At 42.0% G+C, this 20,096-nt stretch overlaps 1 protein-coding gene across 5 annotated transcripts in view; it reads right to left on the reverse strand.

Moving 5' to 3' along the window:
* The window catches only part of LOC114700724 (alpha-1-inhibitor 3-like), a 176,328-nt gene that overhangs the window by 21,739 nt on the left and 134,493 nt on the right, over positions 1-20,096 (reverse strand). For 2 of the 5 annotated variants that reach the window (XM_037204178.1, XM_037204175.1), the window contains exons 18-36: positions 19,245-19,431; positions 17,307-17,535; positions 14,896-15,022; positions 14,522-14,643; positions 14,001-14,052; positions 11,731-11,814; positions 11,286-11,462; positions 10,992-11,079; positions 9,517-9,673; positions 9,236-9,310; positions 8,567-8,747; positions 7,592-7,815; positions 5,979-6,197; positions 5,691-5,818; positions 4,182-4,272; positions 3,479-3,547; positions 2,466-2,568; positions 1,310-1,351; positions 871-994 (exon numbers count right to left, since the gene is read on the reverse strand). In XM_037204178.1, the coding sequence (XP_037060073.1) occupies positions 978-994; positions 1,310-1,351; positions 2,466-2,568; positions 3,479-3,547; positions 4,182-4,272; positions 5,691-5,818; positions 5,979-6,197; positions 7,592-7,815; positions 8,567-8,747; positions 9,236-9,310; positions 9,517-9,673; positions 10,992-11,079; positions 11,286-11,462; positions 11,731-11,814; positions 14,001-14,052; positions 14,522-14,643; positions 14,896-15,022; positions 17,307-17,535; positions 19,245-19,431 (2,372 nt within the window). In that variant the 3' untranslated portion in view covers positions 871-977. Of the gene's footprint in view, positions 1-870; positions 995-1,309; positions 1,352-2,465; positions 2,569-3,478; positions 3,548-4,181; positions 4,273-5,690; positions 5,819-5,978; positions 6,198-7,591; positions 7,816-8,566; positions 8,748-9,235; positions 9,311-9,516; positions 9,674-10,991; positions 11,080-11,285; positions 11,463-11,730; positions 11,815-14,000; positions 14,053-14,521; positions 14,644-14,895; positions 15,023-17,306; positions 17,536-19,244; positions 19,432-20,096 lie in introns of those variants that run through there. The other 3 variants (XM_037204173.1, XM_037204177.1, XM_037204176.1) reach the window with 2 other exon arrangements.

Genomic DNA, 20,096 nt, shown 5'->3' on the forward strand with positions numbered 1-20,096 from the left:
CGATGTGTTGGTTTTGCTTTAACACCATGTCATATTATGTTATATATTACAATTATCCCTTAGAAGGATGCTTGTTATCTTTCTTTTTTCTGCTTTTTAGTTTTTTGAGACAAGGTTTCTCTTGGTAGCCCTGACTGTCTTAAAACTAGCTCCATGGACCAGGCTGGCTTGGAACTCACAGAGATCTGCTTCCCTCTGCCTCCCGACTGATGGGATTAAAGTCATGTGCCATCATTGCCTGATTTCTGTTTGTTTTCTAATGAGAGACAGAAATGAGGTGGATCCAGATGGGAGAGGTTTGTGGTGGGGACTGGATAGATTAGAGACAGGGCAAACACTAATCTGCATATATTATATGAGGCAAAAAAATTCTCTTTCAATAAAATGAAAAAAAAATTTAAAAGAAGAAGAAAATGCTGGTCAAATATTCCACCATCGAGCTGTAATCCCTGCCTTTTGATGTTTTGAGACAGAGTCTGGTTATGAAGCCCAGACTCACCTGGAATTGCTAGGTAGCCTTTGTTCTCTCAAATGTGCAATCCTCCTGCCTCATCCTCCAGAAATGCTCTGAATGCAGACTTGAGTCACCGCTTCTTGCTTGGTTAATAGTCTTGGGTCACTAGCATACCCATCGTGATTTTTCTTATGGAGGAAAGGTTGCCGTGTGTTACTCTTCATGCTCTGAGGGTCTGTACTATTGAGCAGTTGTAAAGGGTTCCCTATTTTCACAACACATGTTCTTCTCTTTGAATGACATTTCTGTTTGTTGCAAATGTGGGGTGCAGAGCAAGGCACTAAGTGAGCATGAGGTAAATTTGGATTAAGTGAAGAAAGCATCAAAGACAGAGACACTTTAGAAGTATGCATTTATTTTCCATGCTTGTTCAGTATTTGTATTGGAGAGGCAACAAAAATCACCATCCTGAAGGTTCCTGGATTCAGGGATTCCAGCAATGTCTTGTCCTCAAATATGAGTTTCAAGAATTTTGTTTATCTGTGTATGTGGAGAGAAGAAAACAGCACATCAGATGAGTGTTCTAACTGAGTACGGACAGCAGGGTTTTCTGCAGGAAAGTAAGCTGACCATGGAGGAAACTAGGATCCATTGGATTTTCTACCATAAGTTATGATATACTTTGGTAAAGAAAGTTAGAGAAGTCTTCTAGGGTTAGTGGGCCAATCCCATGGTGTACCATGCAGTGTTTTCACAGGATGAGATGGTTCTGAGCTCATCAAACAAAAGTTCTGGGAAATTTTGAAGGAGAAGAGGTCAGAGGAAGGCTTTTTGCAAGGAGTGTTAGGAGCTCACCTGAGCTGCAGGGGGCGCTGTATTCAGCAAAAACGGTTTCATCTGAAAGACATGGAAAAAAATTGAGAATGGGAGTTTGATGCTACAGCATTTTGCAGAGCACAGTGGATGTGTTAGGATTGACCAATTTCCTCCATCAGAACCTGGATGATTGCTAAAAAGTCATCTCTCTGGGGACATCAGACAAACCAAGCAAAGGAAATATCCCCCTTGAAGCCACTGGGTGACATCTTTATCCTGGGCCAGCAAGATGGCTCAGTGGGGAAAGGCGCTTGATGCCATGCCTAGTGACCACAGTGAGTTCAGTCCTCAGGATCCACATGGCAGAGGGTGAGAACCTTTTCTCCTCATTGCCCTGTGACCTCTACAGGCACCGTGGCATGCCTCCCTCTCAAGAAATAAATAAGCAAATGGGCAACAGCACCAGAATAATTCACCCAAGTGAGAATATCGAAGTGTGCTTATTCTGCAGGGTTTGAGCAGAATACAGGGAGTGATCTGTGGAGACGTGTGTCCTCTCAGATGCCTTTCTATATTTCTGATTTTTTTCCTTCAGTATTTCTGGAACTCGTCTATTCTGAAACATTTGGCACTGAAAACCCCCATTTAATTCCCCAGTGCTGGCTTTGCTCTCTCTCTTTGGTCATCAATGACCACTCAGGCTACAATTCTCTCTCATCCTTTTATTCCTACTACAATTCTTTGTATAATTCTTCATCTTTGTGTTGCTATATTCAGAAGTAGATTTGTGTGTCTTTCCACCAATAGACACTTCTTTCTCAAACAGATGGTCCATTAGGTTATTTGAACATGTTTGGTTCTGCATAATTGTTTGGACAAACAGGTAGAAACAAGACATCAGTGGCCAAATAAATTGAAATCTTACAAATGTTTGTCACACTCACAATCTTTTATTAAGAGTTGATTTGGCCAGTCAGGCCTATAAAATGTGCCACTGTCTGAAAAATAATTGTTTTAAACACTGGGTGCAATGGTATATACAAGAAATATCTGCATTTGAGAGGCTGAGTCAGGAGGATTGAGAGTTTGAGGTTAGCCTGGGCTGCATATTGAGAAACTGTCTTAAAAAAAGGAAGAAAAGGAAAAAAGAGAAAACTTCAAGTTGCTTTAGGGCGCTTCCTAATCCCTTGCTCACCTGTCTCGTAGTAGTCATAGACTTTCACAATGGCAGGCTGCAGGTTCCTCACTGGGATGTCTTGTTGAATGACGAAGGAAAAGGCCAGTGTCTGATTGGTCACCTGGCAAAGGGAGAAAAGTAATCCAGAATCACATCATGGCGGTGGCCACTGTTTTTCTTCATCATCACTCAGTCCCTCGTATTGGAGAAACAGTTATGCATGGATAGCATTTAACCTCTCAGTCACTGTGTTCCTAACTGCTCACATATGTGGATGGTGATTGGACTTTAGAGTAGAGAAGAGAGGAACTGAAGTAGAGGCTCCTGGGAGTATATGAAACTTTTCTAGTCTATTAAACTAATCCAAAAATCCATATTCCTCCCCAGTGTGTGATGTAGGGCTTTGTCCATTGTGAGAGTTAAGCCCTTTGACCTGCTGACTTGGGAGCCCATGATAAGTCCCAGGAAAGCCAGCAATGAGGAGAGAGAATTTCAAGATTTGTTTATTATTATTATTATTATTATTATTATTATTATGTGTTCATATATATACTAGTGGAGGCCAAATGCGGGAATTAGATCCCCTGGAACTGGAGATACAGGCATTTCTGAGTTGGTGTGAGTTATAGGAACTGAACTCTGGTCTTCTTCTAGAGCAGTAAGTTCTCTTAACTGCTGAGCCATGTCTCCAGGCCAGGAATGACAATTTAAAATATCATCTAGTATGAGCTGAGGGAATGTGCCTCCCCAAAAGACTTCCTAGAGACCTACTTTTTTCCTGCCTTATGTTTCCCATAAAGACCCACCTAGACATGTCTGGGGAGGCAAGAAGTATGCTCACCTGACCTACATCGATCAAGGACTGTCCACTAGACATGTCTGGAGAGGTAAGAAGAGTGCTCACCTGACCTACCTAAATCAAGGACTGTCCACCTATACATAGTTAGGGAGGCAGGAAGGACCCTCACCTGACCTACATAAACCAAGGACTGTCCACTAGACACAGTTAGGGAGGCAGGAAGGACCCTCACCTGATCCACATATAATAAGACATTGTTGTTGCTCACTTCTGTTCTGCTCACATGCTCTGATCTTTCAAGCTGGAATGAGAGAAAACACTGTGTTACTGAAAAGGCAAAGGCCTTGGGGGTGAAGAAGGCAAATGAACTGAGGGATGGAAGATGATAGAAAGAGATGTCACCAATTCATTAAAGTGAGTTGGAAGAGACTTTCCAATAAGAAAGAAAATATATGAAGAAGACTGTTAATGCCACTCCACTAGAGGCCTGACAGAATATGACCTGACTTAGTAATCGGTATTTTTGACTTTTGTTTGAAGGTGAAGTGGTCCTGCATTCGATAGTACTCACCTTACATTCTCTATGCAAGTATCTTTCTCTGTACTCTGCTATTGATCTTAGCTTGCTGTTAATTTTCAAAGTTCTTAAAACACCACATCTACAATTTTGGTACTTAATAATATTTTCCCCTGAATCATTATTGACTAATTTCATTATGCTTTAAAAATTATTATTAGCTAGATTATGAACTCAGTGTACTCAGACATCTTTCTTATATTTCTTCTGCTGGCTGCTATCACAGACCACACCTATAGTTAGAATTATATAAATCAAATTTTGTTAAATTAGTTTTGGTTCAGGATGGCATTATTATGATGATGTTGGCAAGTTTCTGGTCTGAAGATACAGAAATCCAAACATCTGGTCCACCTACCCTTTTCACTGTTGGTTTCAATGGAATGAAACCAGACACCATCTTCACATCAACAATCACCATGTTGGAGGCTGGACGGCTCCCTGTATAACTGCAGACCAGAGATGTGAATGGAAGGAATATTTTTAATGCTTTGAATCTTGCCTCCTTGGAGCTCAAGCAGCAATTCCTGATATTCCCTCTGTGATTTTTCCATACTTTAAAATATATAGTCTTTACTGTAAATATAAATAATTCTGAAAATAGACTGCATAACAATATCATCTGGGAGTTCATTAAAAATAGAGGGATCCCTGGGGTGGGCTTGCCAGCCAGCATAGTCTTCTCAGAAAGCCTGGGCCAGTAAGAAACCTTATCTCAAAAACCTAAAATATGTGGAACCTGAGGACTGACAGTTGTCCTCTCTTTCTGTTTCTGTCCCCCCTCTCTGTATCTCTCTTTCTGTCTCTGTCTCTTTCTCTCTGTCTCTCTCTCTGTCTCTCTCTCTGTCTCTCTCTCTGTCTCTCTCATACATACACACACACAGGTACACATACCACTGTTGTGGAATATTAGTTTAATGATGCAAAGATGTGTTGCATTCTTTTATGTTGTATGTGTTTAACTCTGTAAAGCTGTGTTACTTTGTCCACCTGAAGCAACTAATTGGACTAATAAAGAGGGGAATGGCCAATGACTAGGGAGGAGAGAGGGATAGGCGGGGCTGGCGGGCAGAGAGAATATATAGGAGGAGAAATCTAGGCTCAAGAAGAGGAGCAAGAAAAGGAGGAGAGGATGATCGGCACCAAGAACCAAGCCACCAGCTACACAGCCAACATGGAATAAGAAGGAAAGCAAGATATATAGAATAAAGAAAGGTAAAAAGCCCAAGGGCAAAACATAGTTAAAGAGAAATTGGATAATTTAAGTGAAGTTAGAAAAGCTGGTTAGAAACAAGCTAAGCTAAGATTGGGCATTTATAAAATAAGAAGAAGTCTCCAAGTTTTTATTTGGGAGCAGGGTGGTAGGCCCCCAAAGAGAAAAACAACAAGCTACACCCCACTACACTGTGGGAAACAAGATCATAGGTCACACTGTGGATGTCTTCTTTCCATCCAAGATCCCTTCAGTTTTGCAGTTAGCACCCACTGCTGGTTACAGTTTATACGAAGTTTTTGACACGTGTCAGAAGAACAGAATATCTTTTTTTCCCTCTAGAAAAATGGAATCTTAAGAGACCAGGAAGGCCTTTGTTGGTGAAGAAGAATAGCCCACATTAAAGTATCATAGAAAAAAGAATAATTTATTATTTTACTATGATAGTGGGTGAGAAAGGAACCAGAAAAGTAGACTAATTAGAGATTATAATTCTACAGTTCTTTGTTGTTCGCTTTGCTGGAGTCAAGTATTTATTTTTTTGACAAAGCAAAATCCTAACGAAGAGCCTTGCTTTGGATATCTCTGAACCCATTCTGTGAAGAGATCTAGGAGGACAACACTGTAGCAGCCAAGAGAGACAGAGGCTCATACCTGATTTCTAGTGAGATCTGGAAGCTGTTGTGGCCTTTGGGGTTATCACATGTCAGAGGTTCTGTCTGTACCCGCAGAGTGAATGCAGACTCCTGTTTCTCCAAGTGCACATTGTATCTTAGCGTTGTCTGACAAGTAGTGAATAGAAATATTTACCTCCATTGCACCAGATCCTTGGATCAATTTCTCCCAATTTGAGCATGATGTGTGCAGGTAGGCAAAGGGAGACTTTCCATTTTGGGAAAGGACGTTCCCAGCTGTATATTCAACACTTCCCCAGAATCTTACCTGAGCATACACACATCCTTCCCCTGACACATTGATGTCATAGTCCCCAGGGATGTCTGGTAGTGGGGCCTGCTGCAGCAACAGGCGATTACTGTTCTCTATTTGGAACTCTCTAGAAAATGTCCCTGAAGATTGGATGGTCACCAGAGGAGTTTTCTGACTTCTAGAAAAAGTAACCGCTCCATACTTGGACAAAGCATGAAGAGCCACCACAGTGTCCTGCGAGGGATGAGTGTAAAAGTTCAGTTTAGCATCAGTTTGGAAGGGCTCAGGCTCTTTCTGAGGCTGTGACAAAATTGTCCTGAGGTTTTGTCTCTAGTTATTTGATCTCTAGACTTTAATTTAGGAAATATCTGAGAACCAAAAACATCCACCTAATTTCCCTCCTTATACAGAGCACCCTGGCATATGCAGATTTTCCCCAAACCAGTACAAAGAATAAATCCAAATTAGATTTTTCTTCTAGCATTTACTGTTTTTCTTCCTTTGTCCTTGATTCCCGTGAAGATGCTGAGCATCTGTCGACAAAATCACGTTCTTGCTCTCACCACCAAACTTTCTTCTGCACTGAGGAACACTCAAGAGACATCAACATCATGGCCAAGTGCCAGTCACGATCCAATCTTATCAAATAAAGGAAAAACTGTGATCTAGTGCTGTCCTTCCTCCCCTTGCTCCTCAGCAGCATACTCTCTGGGGATGTACTCCATGCTTTAGAGAGGATCTCTCCCACAGGATCCCTCCTTATCCCAAGTCAGCTCCAGATGCTATCCTGACTGCAGAGCCCAACAAGAGAATAGAAACATGCAGTGAGGGTTTTACTGTATTTACAATGCAGACTTCCTGTTGAGGTGAAAGACTGAAAGAATTGAATGCAAACAGAGTGGCTAATGTCATGGAAGGTTCCTGTTGGTACATTGTTCTCCTTTAGAGGAACTGACCTCCTCACTATACCTCTCTGGAGTTTAACTCTGCCATATATGCCCTGAATATAGGAGCATCATTTATAGACACTATGGTAGATGTATATTTTTGGAAACTATTACCTCATGAGAATTATACTGACTAGATGATGAAGCAAATGGTTTACAGCCTTGATTGGATCTAACTGTCCTGAGGTAAAGCAGGCCTGCAGGAGTTCTACTAGCTTGGGGAAAACCTGAGGGCAATCTCTCCATACATAAGATTGGGAGAGTCTGTCAGGAGAAGGGGAATGGCCTCACCTAGGAGCAGCACGATGATAAAGATGCAGTTTGGTCCAATTAGCATCTCTTAGGTACTCATTGTGCTATTCCAGCGTGATGGATCATATAAGGATTCTGGACACTCCAGGGTTTTTGCCATTGTTTTCTATCAAGGTTTTGGTCTGGGTCAGAAGTTCTCGGCAACTTAGGCCTGTTTCACTAAATGTGGTATGAAGAGACCTCTTGTGTCTGAATACAGGAACTAGGAAAATTTATTATGGAATGTATCATCCCTCACTTCCTATAGACTCAAAATACCCATGAGGAACATGTCCTTGTTTTTTTTCCCTCCTCTTCCCTTTTTTCTTGTTCCTGCATCTCTTGTTCAAATCCCCTTACTGCATGGGACTCTGAAGGAAAGTCACTGACCTGTGTGGAAGAGAAGCCACCATGGGAATTCTGCTGCTTTGTGATCCACTTCACGATGCGCACTGCCAAAGCCAGGTCCTCAGGGGCTGGGGCTGGCTGGGCAGTGAGGAGAGTGAGGAGGACATAGGCATTCATCTCCACTTCAGCAGAGGGAGCCTGGGGTTTGTACAGATACCTCTCTGAATTCCTGGGTTTCTGAGGTCTTTCCCAATGGACGGAGTTGTCTTAGGGTAAAAATAGAGAAATAACTAGAAGTGTGAGTAGCCAAAGAATGACTGTATGTCTCTATCTAGAAAGACAGATATATAAGAAAGTTGTAGCAGGTTTTAAAGTTTTCGCTCAGAATAATCCCAGATTTATTATTAGCAGTAAAAAAATCTGCTGCTGGTATGATAGGGTAGGACTGAGAAAGATATGAAGACAGAAATTCGTAAGCTGTTAACTAAACTACACCCTCAGTGATGTTCTAGCAGAGTTGGTGAGAAGACAAGAACAGACATGATTCTTTCACTCATTAATTCCCTCACACCCTACAAAACATCACTAGTTAAGTGTTCAGTCCAAATGACTCAGGAAAGTTTCCCATTGGTTTCAGAATTGCAGTTGAAAGAGCAAAACCTTGAGCATCGGTTCTTTTTTCCTGTTCTTTATAGTCTTGCCTCCTCCTGACAGGTGTATGTGTATCAGAGAGGAAAGTTAAGTTTTAGCTACATTTCCCTTTGTAACGGTAGTTGAACTGTGTGCATTCTATTGTGATATTACATTTGTTCACTTGGATACACTAGGAGAAAACACTGAAGAGAAGGTGTTGCGTGTAGAAGAAAGGCTAATTTCCTAATGTGTCAGTCCAAGGAGAAACCTCAGAGTGCCATGGGGACGGAACTAAAATGTAATACTATTTCCACACATCGTCTACTCCCCTGTTTCCCGTCACTGGAACTGGATGGAGACAAACAGGATAACACACATTCCTACCTTCCTTTACAGCTTCAGTATCAAGTGATTTTAGGATTTCATTTCTCTTGTCCTGGTTCCCTGCCAGAGCGAAAGCGTAGGCCAGCAGTGCCTTGGTGTACACAGAGCTGCCATCTCCCCTGTGCTCTATTGACTTCCAGGATGACTCCAGGCAGGTCAGCGCTTTGGAGACAACAGGTTGCTGTTGGCAGAACAGTGAATCCTGAGCATTGTGAAAAAGTGTCCTAGCAGGCCTTGGAAGAAACATGGAGGATGGAGACATTGATGCTTTTCAAATGAATCCTTCTATTCCCTCCACTCTTCTTTTTTCCTTTCTCCCTACCTCTTTTCTTCTATCCCTCCCTCTCTCCTTCTCTCCCTCCTTTCCTTCTTTCTTTCCTATCTTCTGTCATTGATCATCTGTCTATCCTCTATCTTTTGGAGCCATTTCTTTCATAAACTATATTCCATTTAAATACAGACTAATAAAGACAGTATTAGAGGCCATGTGTTTGTCTTGATTTTGGAACGTAGTCAGGATTTCATTGTGCAGGTGGATACTCATTAATGGAATATTACAAATGCAAAACTCTTGTTAAAAAGAAAGCTGCCATTTGGCTTTAGAGAGGATAGGAAGCCACAAACTTTTTACACTAGTTTGGGAAGATTGAAAAGCAATGTGGCACCTACTGTGTCTGGAAGTGAACTCTCCAGAAGGGCAATGGTTATATAGGCAGAGAGAGTCACTTCGTCTTCTACTCCACCCTGTAAACAAAAGGAATGAAATAGGTAAAGTATACAGCAAGCAATGCACTAAATATGTCTTCCCTGCTTGTAGTCAATCCTTCGTATTCAATGGAAGTTCTCATTAACACCCCCATTATGAAAAGTAATTCTCAGCCTGAGAATGGCCCAACTTTCAGATGTTATTATTAGGTCACCATACTTATAAGTAGTTCCGAATAGGTCACCTTCATGGCATTGTTGAACAGCGATCCAGAGCTCCTGAAACAGCCATTGTCCTGCTGCTGCTGGGAGAGCCAGGTGAAGGCGTGGGTGATGTGTGTTTCATCGATGAAGATGAAGGCTCGAGCTTGGGCAAAAGACTTGAGCACAAAGGCTGTGAGCCTGATCGGGGAGGGAGAGTGGGGAGATGAGGGCTTTTGTTCTGATGCAGCACTTTACACACGGGTTTCTGGGGTCTGGACCACACTCATGAGTAATCAGTCTAAGTTTTCTGAGCACATGAAGCTGACAGTTTCTCTTCCTCTTTCAAAGTAGTCTTCCATCCCTGGTCCTCTTGGATGTGGACACCACAGTGTGGTCCAGCTGCTTCCTGCTCTGCTTCTCACTGCTTCTCCATCACTCACTCTCCTGTTTCCCTAACACCTGCACCCTCATCTTAGCCTTTTCCAGTCCGATGATTTTCTTTTGTAGATCAGAAAAACCTTCTCTCCTAAAACTCCTGTGCTGTGGGATGTTCTGTATGTCCTGTGGGAGCCCATTCTCGGGTTCCTCATGGCTTTACCCAGCAGGTCCGCATATAGGATGATTAGGACCACGGGCCTGAGTGCAGGTGTCTGAGATGGTCTGCACTTGGCTGTGCTGTGGGATGGTCTGTATGTCAAGTTGCTCTGATTGGTCAATAAATAAAACCTGATTGGCCGTGGCTAGGCAGGAAGTATAGGCGGGACTAGCAGAGAGGAGAAATAGAAGAACAGGAAGGCAGAAGGAGACACAGCCAGATAGTACCCTGATAAGCAGCATGAAAAGATGCTGGTAAGCCATGAGCCACATAGCAAGGTATAGATTTGTGGAAATGGATTAATTTAAGCTATAAGAACAGTTAGCAAGAAGCCTGCCACAGCCATACAGTTTGTAAGCAATATAAGTCTCTGTGTTTACTTGGTTCGGTCTGAGCGGCTGTGGGACTGGCGGGTGACAGAGATTTGTCCTGACTGTGGGCCAGGCAGGAAAACTCTAGCTACACTCCTGCAACATGTTTTCCACCTCACAATGTCCATCCCTCTCCTTGGCTTACTTCCTGTTTCTATCAGTTTCTATGTCATTTGTCTCCTGTAATGTCTGTGTGTTTATCCCAAGAACACATTCTTATGCAATACAGGACCATATGAAGAACGGTATCAGCTTTTTAAGAGTTATGAGCATCTTTGGATGCTCAGCAATATGTAGCTGGGTATTTATGATGAAAAATCTTGTGGAGGAATCAAAAAGCCAGTGTACTGAATTGAGTAAAACAGGTCGTATAGATTCAAGGCAGATGAGCCTTGAGATAGTTTCAGTTCTGAATGTAGGATTCCTGCTAACTCAGACATGTTCGTTCCCAGCCCAGGCATCCACTGTATTCCCATGACATAAGACACATGCAGAGTTGCCATGAGAACCAAGAGTGGAGCAAGCCTCACACATAGTGGACTTTCCTTACCAAGTGCTTCCTTGACTCTGGTCGCCCTGATCCCCGAAGGCGCTGTAGGAGCCATCCTTGTGTTTGTAGTTCAGCTCCCTCTGATAGCCTGGAATGGAAGGCTTGGGTGTGTTTTGAAGAAACTGATGCTCAGAGAAGGACAAGATGTCAGTCTGAAGCCAGAGAGGCCCTCACATACTCTGGCTTATAGGACTGACTAAATCGGAACCCTCTCAGCTTCCCCCCTCCAAGGCTAAGCCCATTTCTAGAGAGACCATTCACAAGAACCAAGTGTAATTTCTAAGCCTTACTGACCAGCATTGAGGTAACCAATGGCCTCTGACTTGATCTTCTCAGTCAGCTGTTGGGTCTCATTCAGATATTTCAGTACGTAGATGTTAGGAGCAAAAAGGACCATGTTCTGCTCCCCACAGCCAAAGGGCATTGCAAGAAGATTCTGTGTGTTTTTTATGGCTGAACTCAAGATATCACCTGGAAGTGAGAGATGTAACATCAGACAGAACAGACATTATCTTCAAGAACAAAATAACATCTCTAATAGAATCACTTCTTAATGATGTGAAGTAATTTCAAAGGTGCGGTGTGCTGGGAACCCAGTGGATATTGGGGGTCTAGAGACAGAAGAAGGATGTCAAAGAGTTCAAGTGTAATATTTCAGAAGCTACATTTGGAATCACGGTGGACACAGGGCAGTGGTAGTGACTATTGTCCCAAGTCCTCCAGGGATGGAATGACTCACCCAACACAGAGAAATGGGCTCTGGCTGAATCTTTCACTACTGCTGGTGGGAGCATCAGGGACAATTTTTCAGATATGCCAGCATCTTAATAAACAAAACAAACAGGTAGACAATTATCTCAGTACTCAGAACTCCTAAAGTGCCCTAAAGCCAGTTGCTTAGAACTGTGTCTTAAGTTTTGATTCTTGTCTCTCTAGAAAAATGATCTTGTTGTAAATATCACAAATCTACATTTCCTGGTAGTACTGGCTTGCCAAGCTCTATTGCATTTGCTGTTATCACTGATTGTATTGAAGAAAAGCATTTCCAAAAGGACTTGCTGAGTCTCCTATCGATGCCTTAGCTAATTATTTAATAGACACATGAAAATATGTTTATTCATTTAATTGTGGTTTGGCTATATTCTGCTTTGGTTTTTTTTTTCTTTGTTTTGTGCATGTGTGAACTTTGACATAAGTTAGTGTTTTTCGGGAAATAGGGATCTCAATTAAGAAAATGCCTCCATAAAATCAGCCTATTGGCAGGTCTTGGGGCATTTTCTTTTTAATGATGGATGTGGCAGGGCCTAGCCCAGTGCGGGTGGTCCTCATCAGAGCAGGTGGTCCTGTCAGGTGTATAAGGAAGCAAACTGAGCAAGTCAGGGAAGGCCAGCCAGTGATCAGCATCCCCCACAGCTCTGCCTCAGTTCCTGCCTGCAGGTTCCTGTCCTCACTTCCCTCATGGTGGACTTGACTGTGTAAGATGAATAAACCTCTCCTCTCCAAGGTGCTTTTGATCATGGTGTTTTATCTTAGCCCTGGAAACCTAAAATAAGGCAATGTTTGAATAAACCTCCAGTATGTCAGAACAAGTAAATGGACAAATTCTGAACTGGCCTTTGGTATTCCTGGTTCCCCCTGAGTGGCCTTAGGAGGTTTCACCGATCACTCCCATGCTGCCCTCATGGAAGGCTTTCCTATGGTAAGGGTGATGGCCAGATTGTCCTGTAATAAATAAATATCAGAAGATCCAGAATTGATCAATGGGAAGAAGAGGGTTTTTGTTACATTGTCCTTTGTTTTTTAAAAATTAATCTCCAGTAACCCCGTTCATTCACTTCCTTCCATGGAGAACATTTAAAGGACTTTAGCATTATATGATGATTTTTCTTCTACACACTGTATTAGTCACTGTTACATTAGTTTATCTCTTTTACAAAGAAATTTGCTTTATTTCATCTCTTTTGCTAATTTTCATATAATAATTGACTTTACATTAAATTTAAACTAATTCCAATTTCTTTATTCTTTTGACAAATATATTTTGGACAAACACTCTTCCACTCACTAGTGCGGGTGCTGGTCCTGTGGTCATTCCTGTGAGTGGACAGTCTCTGCCTTTGTGCCTGTCCCTCACAGGGGACAGTGAGCTCCCCTTGGGTGACACATTGCTGTATTTTTTTGCAATAATGCATCCAGTGAGGATCATGGATAAAAGAACAAGTCATAGAAACAACTATTACAGAGAAATATGTTTGGTACACTTCATGATTTAGCTTGGCTTATATGTAGACTTTATTCAGCCATAAAAACATTTTTTTTTATTTATAATCTAATACATTTCTGTGTTTTTCCTCTTTTTTAGGTAATTTTTGGTTGTGTTCTCTTCTGAGCTATTCCCTAGCTATAACTTTCTAAGTACTGAGATGGACTGGAAGAGAAGGTTCTGTGGTCTAGAGAAAAGGGCTACAGTGAACTCTGAAGTCCTAGGTATACCATGACTGTACTCTTGATAGCTGCATCAGGTAAGTAAAGATTTTGATAATTTATGTGGCTCAGTTTGATTTTTTTTTTTTTTTTTTTGTTTTTAGGTATTCAGTATCCTGGTTTTCTTTTAATTTTTTTTCATTTATTTTACACACCAACCACAGTTTCCTCTCCCTTCTCCTTTACCAGTCTCTCCTCCCACCTCCAATCTATCCCCCAGCCACTCCTCCCCCATTCAGAAAGGAGCAGGCATCCATGGGTGCCAACAAAGCATGGCATATCAAGTTCAGGCAGGAACAAGCTCTTTCCCTGGCTGGCATCAAGGCTGGGCAAGGCATCCCAGCCTGGGGAATACATTCTAAAAAGCCAGCTCATGTACCAGGGACAGGTCCTGATCCCACTGCTAGGGGCCCCCAAAAACAGACCAAGCTTCTCAACTATCCTGGTTTTCTTATAGAAATATTTCAAGAGATCTAAGTAGATGATCTAAGTTATTATCTTATTGCTGTTTTGAAGGATTCTCACCTGAGGCACAGAGCAGTGAACTGAAGGTGTGTTCTTTCTTAATTCCTTCGGGCTTGACAAAAAGATAGAAAGTTCAGACATGAGAAATTACTGAGTGTGCAAATACAAAGATGCTGGTGATATTTTTTAATGGTCATGAGGGGAGACAGCATCTCTACTTTTGGTCCAGACTGGAATTAGATGGTCTAATTTTCCACCATTTCAGGAATGGCATGAACATTTGAGAATTTGGGGATGCCAGGTCAAAAAGAAGGTAACAAGGAAAGATAATAAAGAAAAAATATAGCATCAGAAGACAGAGCTCAAGCTTAAGCAGATAAACTGGCATAGCCCATCCCCTCCAAGCTCCAGTTAAGACAATAGTAGGAAGAAAGAAGACAGAACACACTGATTTTAAGCCTGAGCTTGCCACTTGCTGTGAGGTATCCTAAGGTCACATGTTATTATCTTCTATTTTTCATCTAAACACAGTTGACCTCCCTCCATTCTCAGCACACAGTCAATCAAGGGAGGTCACTCACCTCCACTATCAGGACTTTGACAACTGTGTCCTTCTTCCCAGTTTCAGGAACTGTGGCCACCTCAGAACCACAAGGCTCTGGGGACTGTCGTGCTTCTGCAGTCACAGAGAAATTCACATTCCCTGAAACACACGGCCCACAGAGCTGAGCTCAGATGTGCCAGGAACTTGGCATCCTCCAAACCCCAAGATCTGCAAAGTATCCTCAGTTCTATGAGCAGTTCAAGGGCTTTTCCTGTGTTTAAGAAGGTGGTAAGCATGGGCCAGAAGAAGCCATGACCCAGAGCTTGAGGGCCCAATGAGAAGAAAGTAACTTCAGAACCCTTCCTGCATTCAGTCTTTGTGCACAGAGTCCCTTACAGAGTCTCCACTCACCTAATGATTTGGGAGTTACCAACCAGGATGCGGTGTGCCTCCCGTTGGCACAGAGGCAGTAAGAATCTTCGTCTTTTGACACTGGGACAGCTGTGAAATCGGGGGAGTCTTCCAGCAGCACACCGACCTGTGGCCCCACATGGGCAAAGAAATGGCAAAGATGTCACCACAGGAGGACAACCTATTATGTGTGGATGGAGGCAGGTGAAAGGGTGTGGAGAGCATTTGTGTTAAAAGAGAGTAGGAGCAGTGCTTTTAGGACTCATGGGCCTAAAATGTCACATAAGGTGACACAGAGGCTTGCATGTATTTCATTGCACATACATGTATAGAATTTTATTTAGCTATCATCTATGTATTATCTACACAAATAAGTAGAGAAGGAATTATAAATTTATCTATTTATATTTGCTTCATTTTTATATCAAAGATATATTCACTGTACTAGATTTTTTTAACTACTGTATGTAAGTATATATCTACCTCTAACAAAAGAAAATCCATTGTAGAAACAATATGCCCATATTTATCGTGACAACAGCCCATACATCTTTGTGGACCATATCTTTTGATTATATCCAGAGGTCACACAGATATCTATGTCTGTCAGTACAGTATGTACTCTTTCAATAATGGCAAAATCACCTAATACATTTTATGTAGTGTGCATATTGTAAACAACCCTTTGTTGTATATGTAGCTAGAGTCTGGAATTCTTAAGCATTTAGAACCAGTGCTGACGGGCCAATACAACCCCTTCCTCCCTTTATTCCCTCTCCCCCTCCCCCTATCCCACCCCCCATTCCCACCTCCTCCAGATCAAGGTCTCCCCCGAGGACCGGGATCGACCTGGTAGACTCAGTCCAGCCAGGACCAGTCCCCTCCCAGACCGAGCCAAGTGTCCCTGCATATGTCCCAGGATTCAAACAGCCAACTCATGCAACAAGCCCAGGACCCGGCACCAACACACGGCTGCCTCCCAAACAGATCAAGCCAAATGACTGTCTCACCCGTTCAGGGGCCTGATGCAGTTGGGGGCCCCTCAGCCTTTGGTTCATAGATCCTGTACTTCCATTCGTTTGGCTATTTGTCCCTGTGCTTTATCCAACCCTGGCTTCAACAATTCTCGCTCATATAAACCCTCTTCTTTCTCACTAATTAGACTCCCAGTGCTCCACCAGGGCCCAGCCGTGGATGTCTGCATCCAGATTCCTCAGACCTTCCTTGGATGGGGTTTATGGCACAACTAACAGGTGTCTGGCCATCCCATCACCGGAGTAGGTCAGTTCCTGCCGACTCTCGTCCATTGCCAGCAGTCTTTTCTGGCGGTATCTTTGTGGATCTCCGTGGGCCTCCCTAGCTCTCTGCTTCGTTAATATCCCTTAATATCAACGGACTTAATTCACCTATAAAAAGACATAGACTTACAGAATGGATACGAAAGCAGAACCCAACTTTCTGCTGCATACAAGAAACACATCTCAAATTCAAAGACAGACACTACCTAAGAATAAAAGGCTGGGAAAAGACTTTCCAATCAAATGGTCTTAAGAAACAAGCAGGGGTAGCCATACTGATATCCAACAAAATAGACTTCAAACTAAAATCAATCAAAAGAGATAAAGAAGGACATTACATATTCATCACAGGAAAGATCCACCAAGATGAAGTTTCAATTCTGAACATTTATGCCCCAAACACAAGGGCACCCACATATGTAAAAGAAACATTACTAAAGCTTAAACCACATATAAAACCCCACACATTAATAGTGGGAGATCTCAACACCCCACTTTCACCACTGGACAGATCTCCCAAATCGAAACTTAACAGAGAAATAAAGGACTTAACTGATATCATGACCCAATTGGACCTAATAGATATCTACAGAACATTCCATCCTAACAAGAAAGAATATACATTCTTCTCAGCACCCCATGGAACTTTCTCTAAAATTGACCACATACTTGGCCACAAAGCATATCTCAACAGATACAAAACAATTAGAATAACCTCCTGTGTTCTATCAGACCACCATGGGTTAAAGTTAGATCTCAACAACAACAAAAACTACAGAAAACCTACTTTCTCATGGAAACTGAATAATGCTCAACTAAATCACCAATGGTTAAGAAGAAATAAAGAAAAAATTAAAACTTCTAGAATCAATGAAAATGAAGAAACCACATACCCAAACTTATGGGACACTAGTGTCCATATTGTTAAACAACCCTTTGTTGTATATGTAGCTAGAGTCTGGGAATTCTTAAGCATTTAGAACCAGTGCTGACAGGCCCAATACAACCCCTTCCTCCCTTTATTCCCTCCTTTCCTTTAGTCGTTAGGTAAAGTTTACACACACTAATTTCCCTTTTCCCCTCTGGTCATGCTTTATTCAGAAAGGTCTTCACCCGGATGCATGTAGGGAGGTAGTTCAGCACGGTGGCCTTGAGCGTGAAGGCTTCTCCACGGATCACAGAGTAGGGCATCGTGAGCTCCACAAAGAAGGGCTGGAAGGCTTGGAGAGATACCGCAGGGGAGAGGCCAAGTCCAGTGTCACTGGACAGGCAGAGGGCTCCGGCCTTCCACTCAGTGATGGTGTCAGGGACTGTCACTTCCACTTCAGCTACTCCTGATGAGCTGGGAGAGTGAGAATGTGAGGCCCAGAAAGTGAGCACATGAACTAGTTATTTCTGAGATGGTCACTATGATTGTGATTTAACGCTATCCCCAAGGAGTGTGACCTAACGCCACCCCTTCCCTTTGAGTCCTTCAAAGGAGCGATAGAAAGAGGACAGTGTAAACAGGACTCCAGTGCAAAAATTAAAATTTTTTCTGTTGTCTTGTTTACCCAGCTCAAATCATGGCCTCATGACACCTCTAGTCTCTATGTTAGTGGAAATTTGAACATAGATTTGAAGTTGTCTCTGAACTCCCATCTCCACAATACCATAGGACAGTTTGTAACTTATATGGTCCACTCCATGTAGCAGTCTAGTAGTCTACTCCATGTAGGACTGCCTCTCTTCCTACTCAATATGGCATTCCTGAATGGTTTTAAGCATTGGAAAGGCATATGATAATTTTTAGGTGAATTTTCTGGGACTGATGAATATACATATATTTTATAATTGATGGTTTAATATACTATGGTTTTCTAAATGATTCATTTCCTTTGTTTATTCTTACAGGCCACAAGAATATATTATAGAGATTCAGTTGTGTATTAAAGGTATACCTAGCAATTTCAAGGCATTTTCTAGTGGGAAGCCATTTATGACGGAATATTTGGTGTTATTCAGCTTTATTATTCACCTGCTCCTCATTATGGACTTCTTGTGCTCATAATTCCCATAATGTGTATGTGTAAACATCCTGCTTGGGCCAGTACTTGGATAAGGTCACATAGGCAGGGCCTTCTGCCTCTGAGCTCCTTGCTCCCTTTTTAACATTTGAATTAGGTATCTGCCTTTTGCAAATATCCCCTTTTATCTACATCCAAAGATAGGGCCAGCTCCGAACAAAGCACTGAAGGACAAGGGAGGACCAGAATAGCTACCACACCACCTGGTAGGTACCTGAAGCCCCTGAAATAAGATAAAATGTTCTTTCAGATGTTTTTTTTTTTTTTTTTTTTTTTTTTTTTTTTTTTTTTTTTTTTTCTTTCAGAGGCAACCTGGCTCCTAGATGCATAGCTTTGTTTCTTATGCTGATGAAGCTCAGTGCATCCCTTGTCTTCCAGCCTAGTGACTTTCCAGAGCAATGGACTGAGAACAAAGGTGGTTTTTGCATATCCAGGTGGAGTAAAGAGTGAGGCAAATTTCCTGGCAGCAGAGAGTCATGTGGTGAGGAGAAAAAGAAATAGGCAGTTTTTCTGTAGATGGTAGACAGAGCAGCATGGCCAGAGAGAAGAAAGAAAAGCAAAGATTCAGTAGATGTTGAGGCAGATCTCTTGTACAGTTTTCTCAGAGCCAGGAGTAAAGATGGAGGATGAAGGAACAGAGGGCAAAGATAAGGTCAAAAGCATAGGAGCTTACTAAAGCTATGAGGACAGGAAAAGTGGTCACAGAGAGGAGCTGAATGTGAGGACAGAGCTAAAGCTATACAGATAGAATTATGTCATAGAGGAATAAAGTAAACAGACAAAAGAGCATGGTGTACATAGATTACTTTCAGATACTCCATGCTATATATAGAGTCTTCCCCAGGACTCTGGGAGGAATTTTTTCAGGGTTGGAACTTGGGAAAATTCTGTTAGTTTATGATAGAAATTAATTAGAGAAGTACTAGAAAACAAAGAAATAAAATTTTCATACCCAGCCCAAATCTTACAAATGGAAATTACTTACTTTACTGTGACTAAATCCCAGATCCACGTTTCAGGAAAATATTTTCGAAAGGTCTCAGTAGGTGGATCTTCATGTGGTGGATCTTCACGTGGTGGATCTTTATGTGGTGGAACCTCCAGTGGTGGATTTCTATGTGCTAATAATTTCATGACTCCTAAGTCTTCACTGCTAAATTCGACATCAGAAACTATGAAGTTACAATGGAAGAAATGGACATAGTTCTGAGTACAAAGGGATACAATGTGCAGGGTAAATGTAGCTTAATTTTCAGTTTCTTCTTGACTCTTAGATGCTATTACAAAGTCACTGGAAATGATACATTGAACCTCTCACTTTGGGGAGGCTGGGTAACATCTTTGTCAAAAGCAGAAAGTATAAAAACCTGGAGAAAACATCCCCTTGTGTAGCTGGAGTTGGTAGGAAGCACAGTGCATATTTTCTTGGGTTGGATAGATAAAATGTCCCCACTAGGAGGATTGAAGATCCATAATGCTACCTCCCAGGTAACAGATCCTGTGGCTACAATGAGCATCACTCTAGACCAGAGTTGAGTGATGGCTACATTATCAGCAGAGACATTCTTGGAATGCTTTTTCTTTCTCTAGATCTCTAGATCTGTAGGATTAACCCAATATTTTCATGGTTTACATTTATATAAAACTGAAAGAGATATAGGTAGGAAACTCTTGGATCAGAAATATACACAATGGAAAAGTCAAGATTGTTTTGGTTCTTCTTTTTTTTGGGGGGTGATGGAAAGAAAGTTTATTATTCAAGAATCATAGCATTGGCTTGGGTTTATACGGGCAAGAAATGCAAGATTTAAAGGTGGCAACAGAGGGTCTGTGCTCT

This window comes from Peromyscus leucopus, chromosome 3 (assembly GCF_004664715.2).
Source record: "Peromyscus leucopus breed LL Stock chromosome 3, UCI_PerLeu_2.1, whole genome shotgun sequence".
In the NCBI taxonomy this organism is placed as follows: Eukaryota; Metazoa; Chordata; class Mammalia; order Rodentia; family Cricetidae; genus Peromyscus; species Peromyscus leucopus.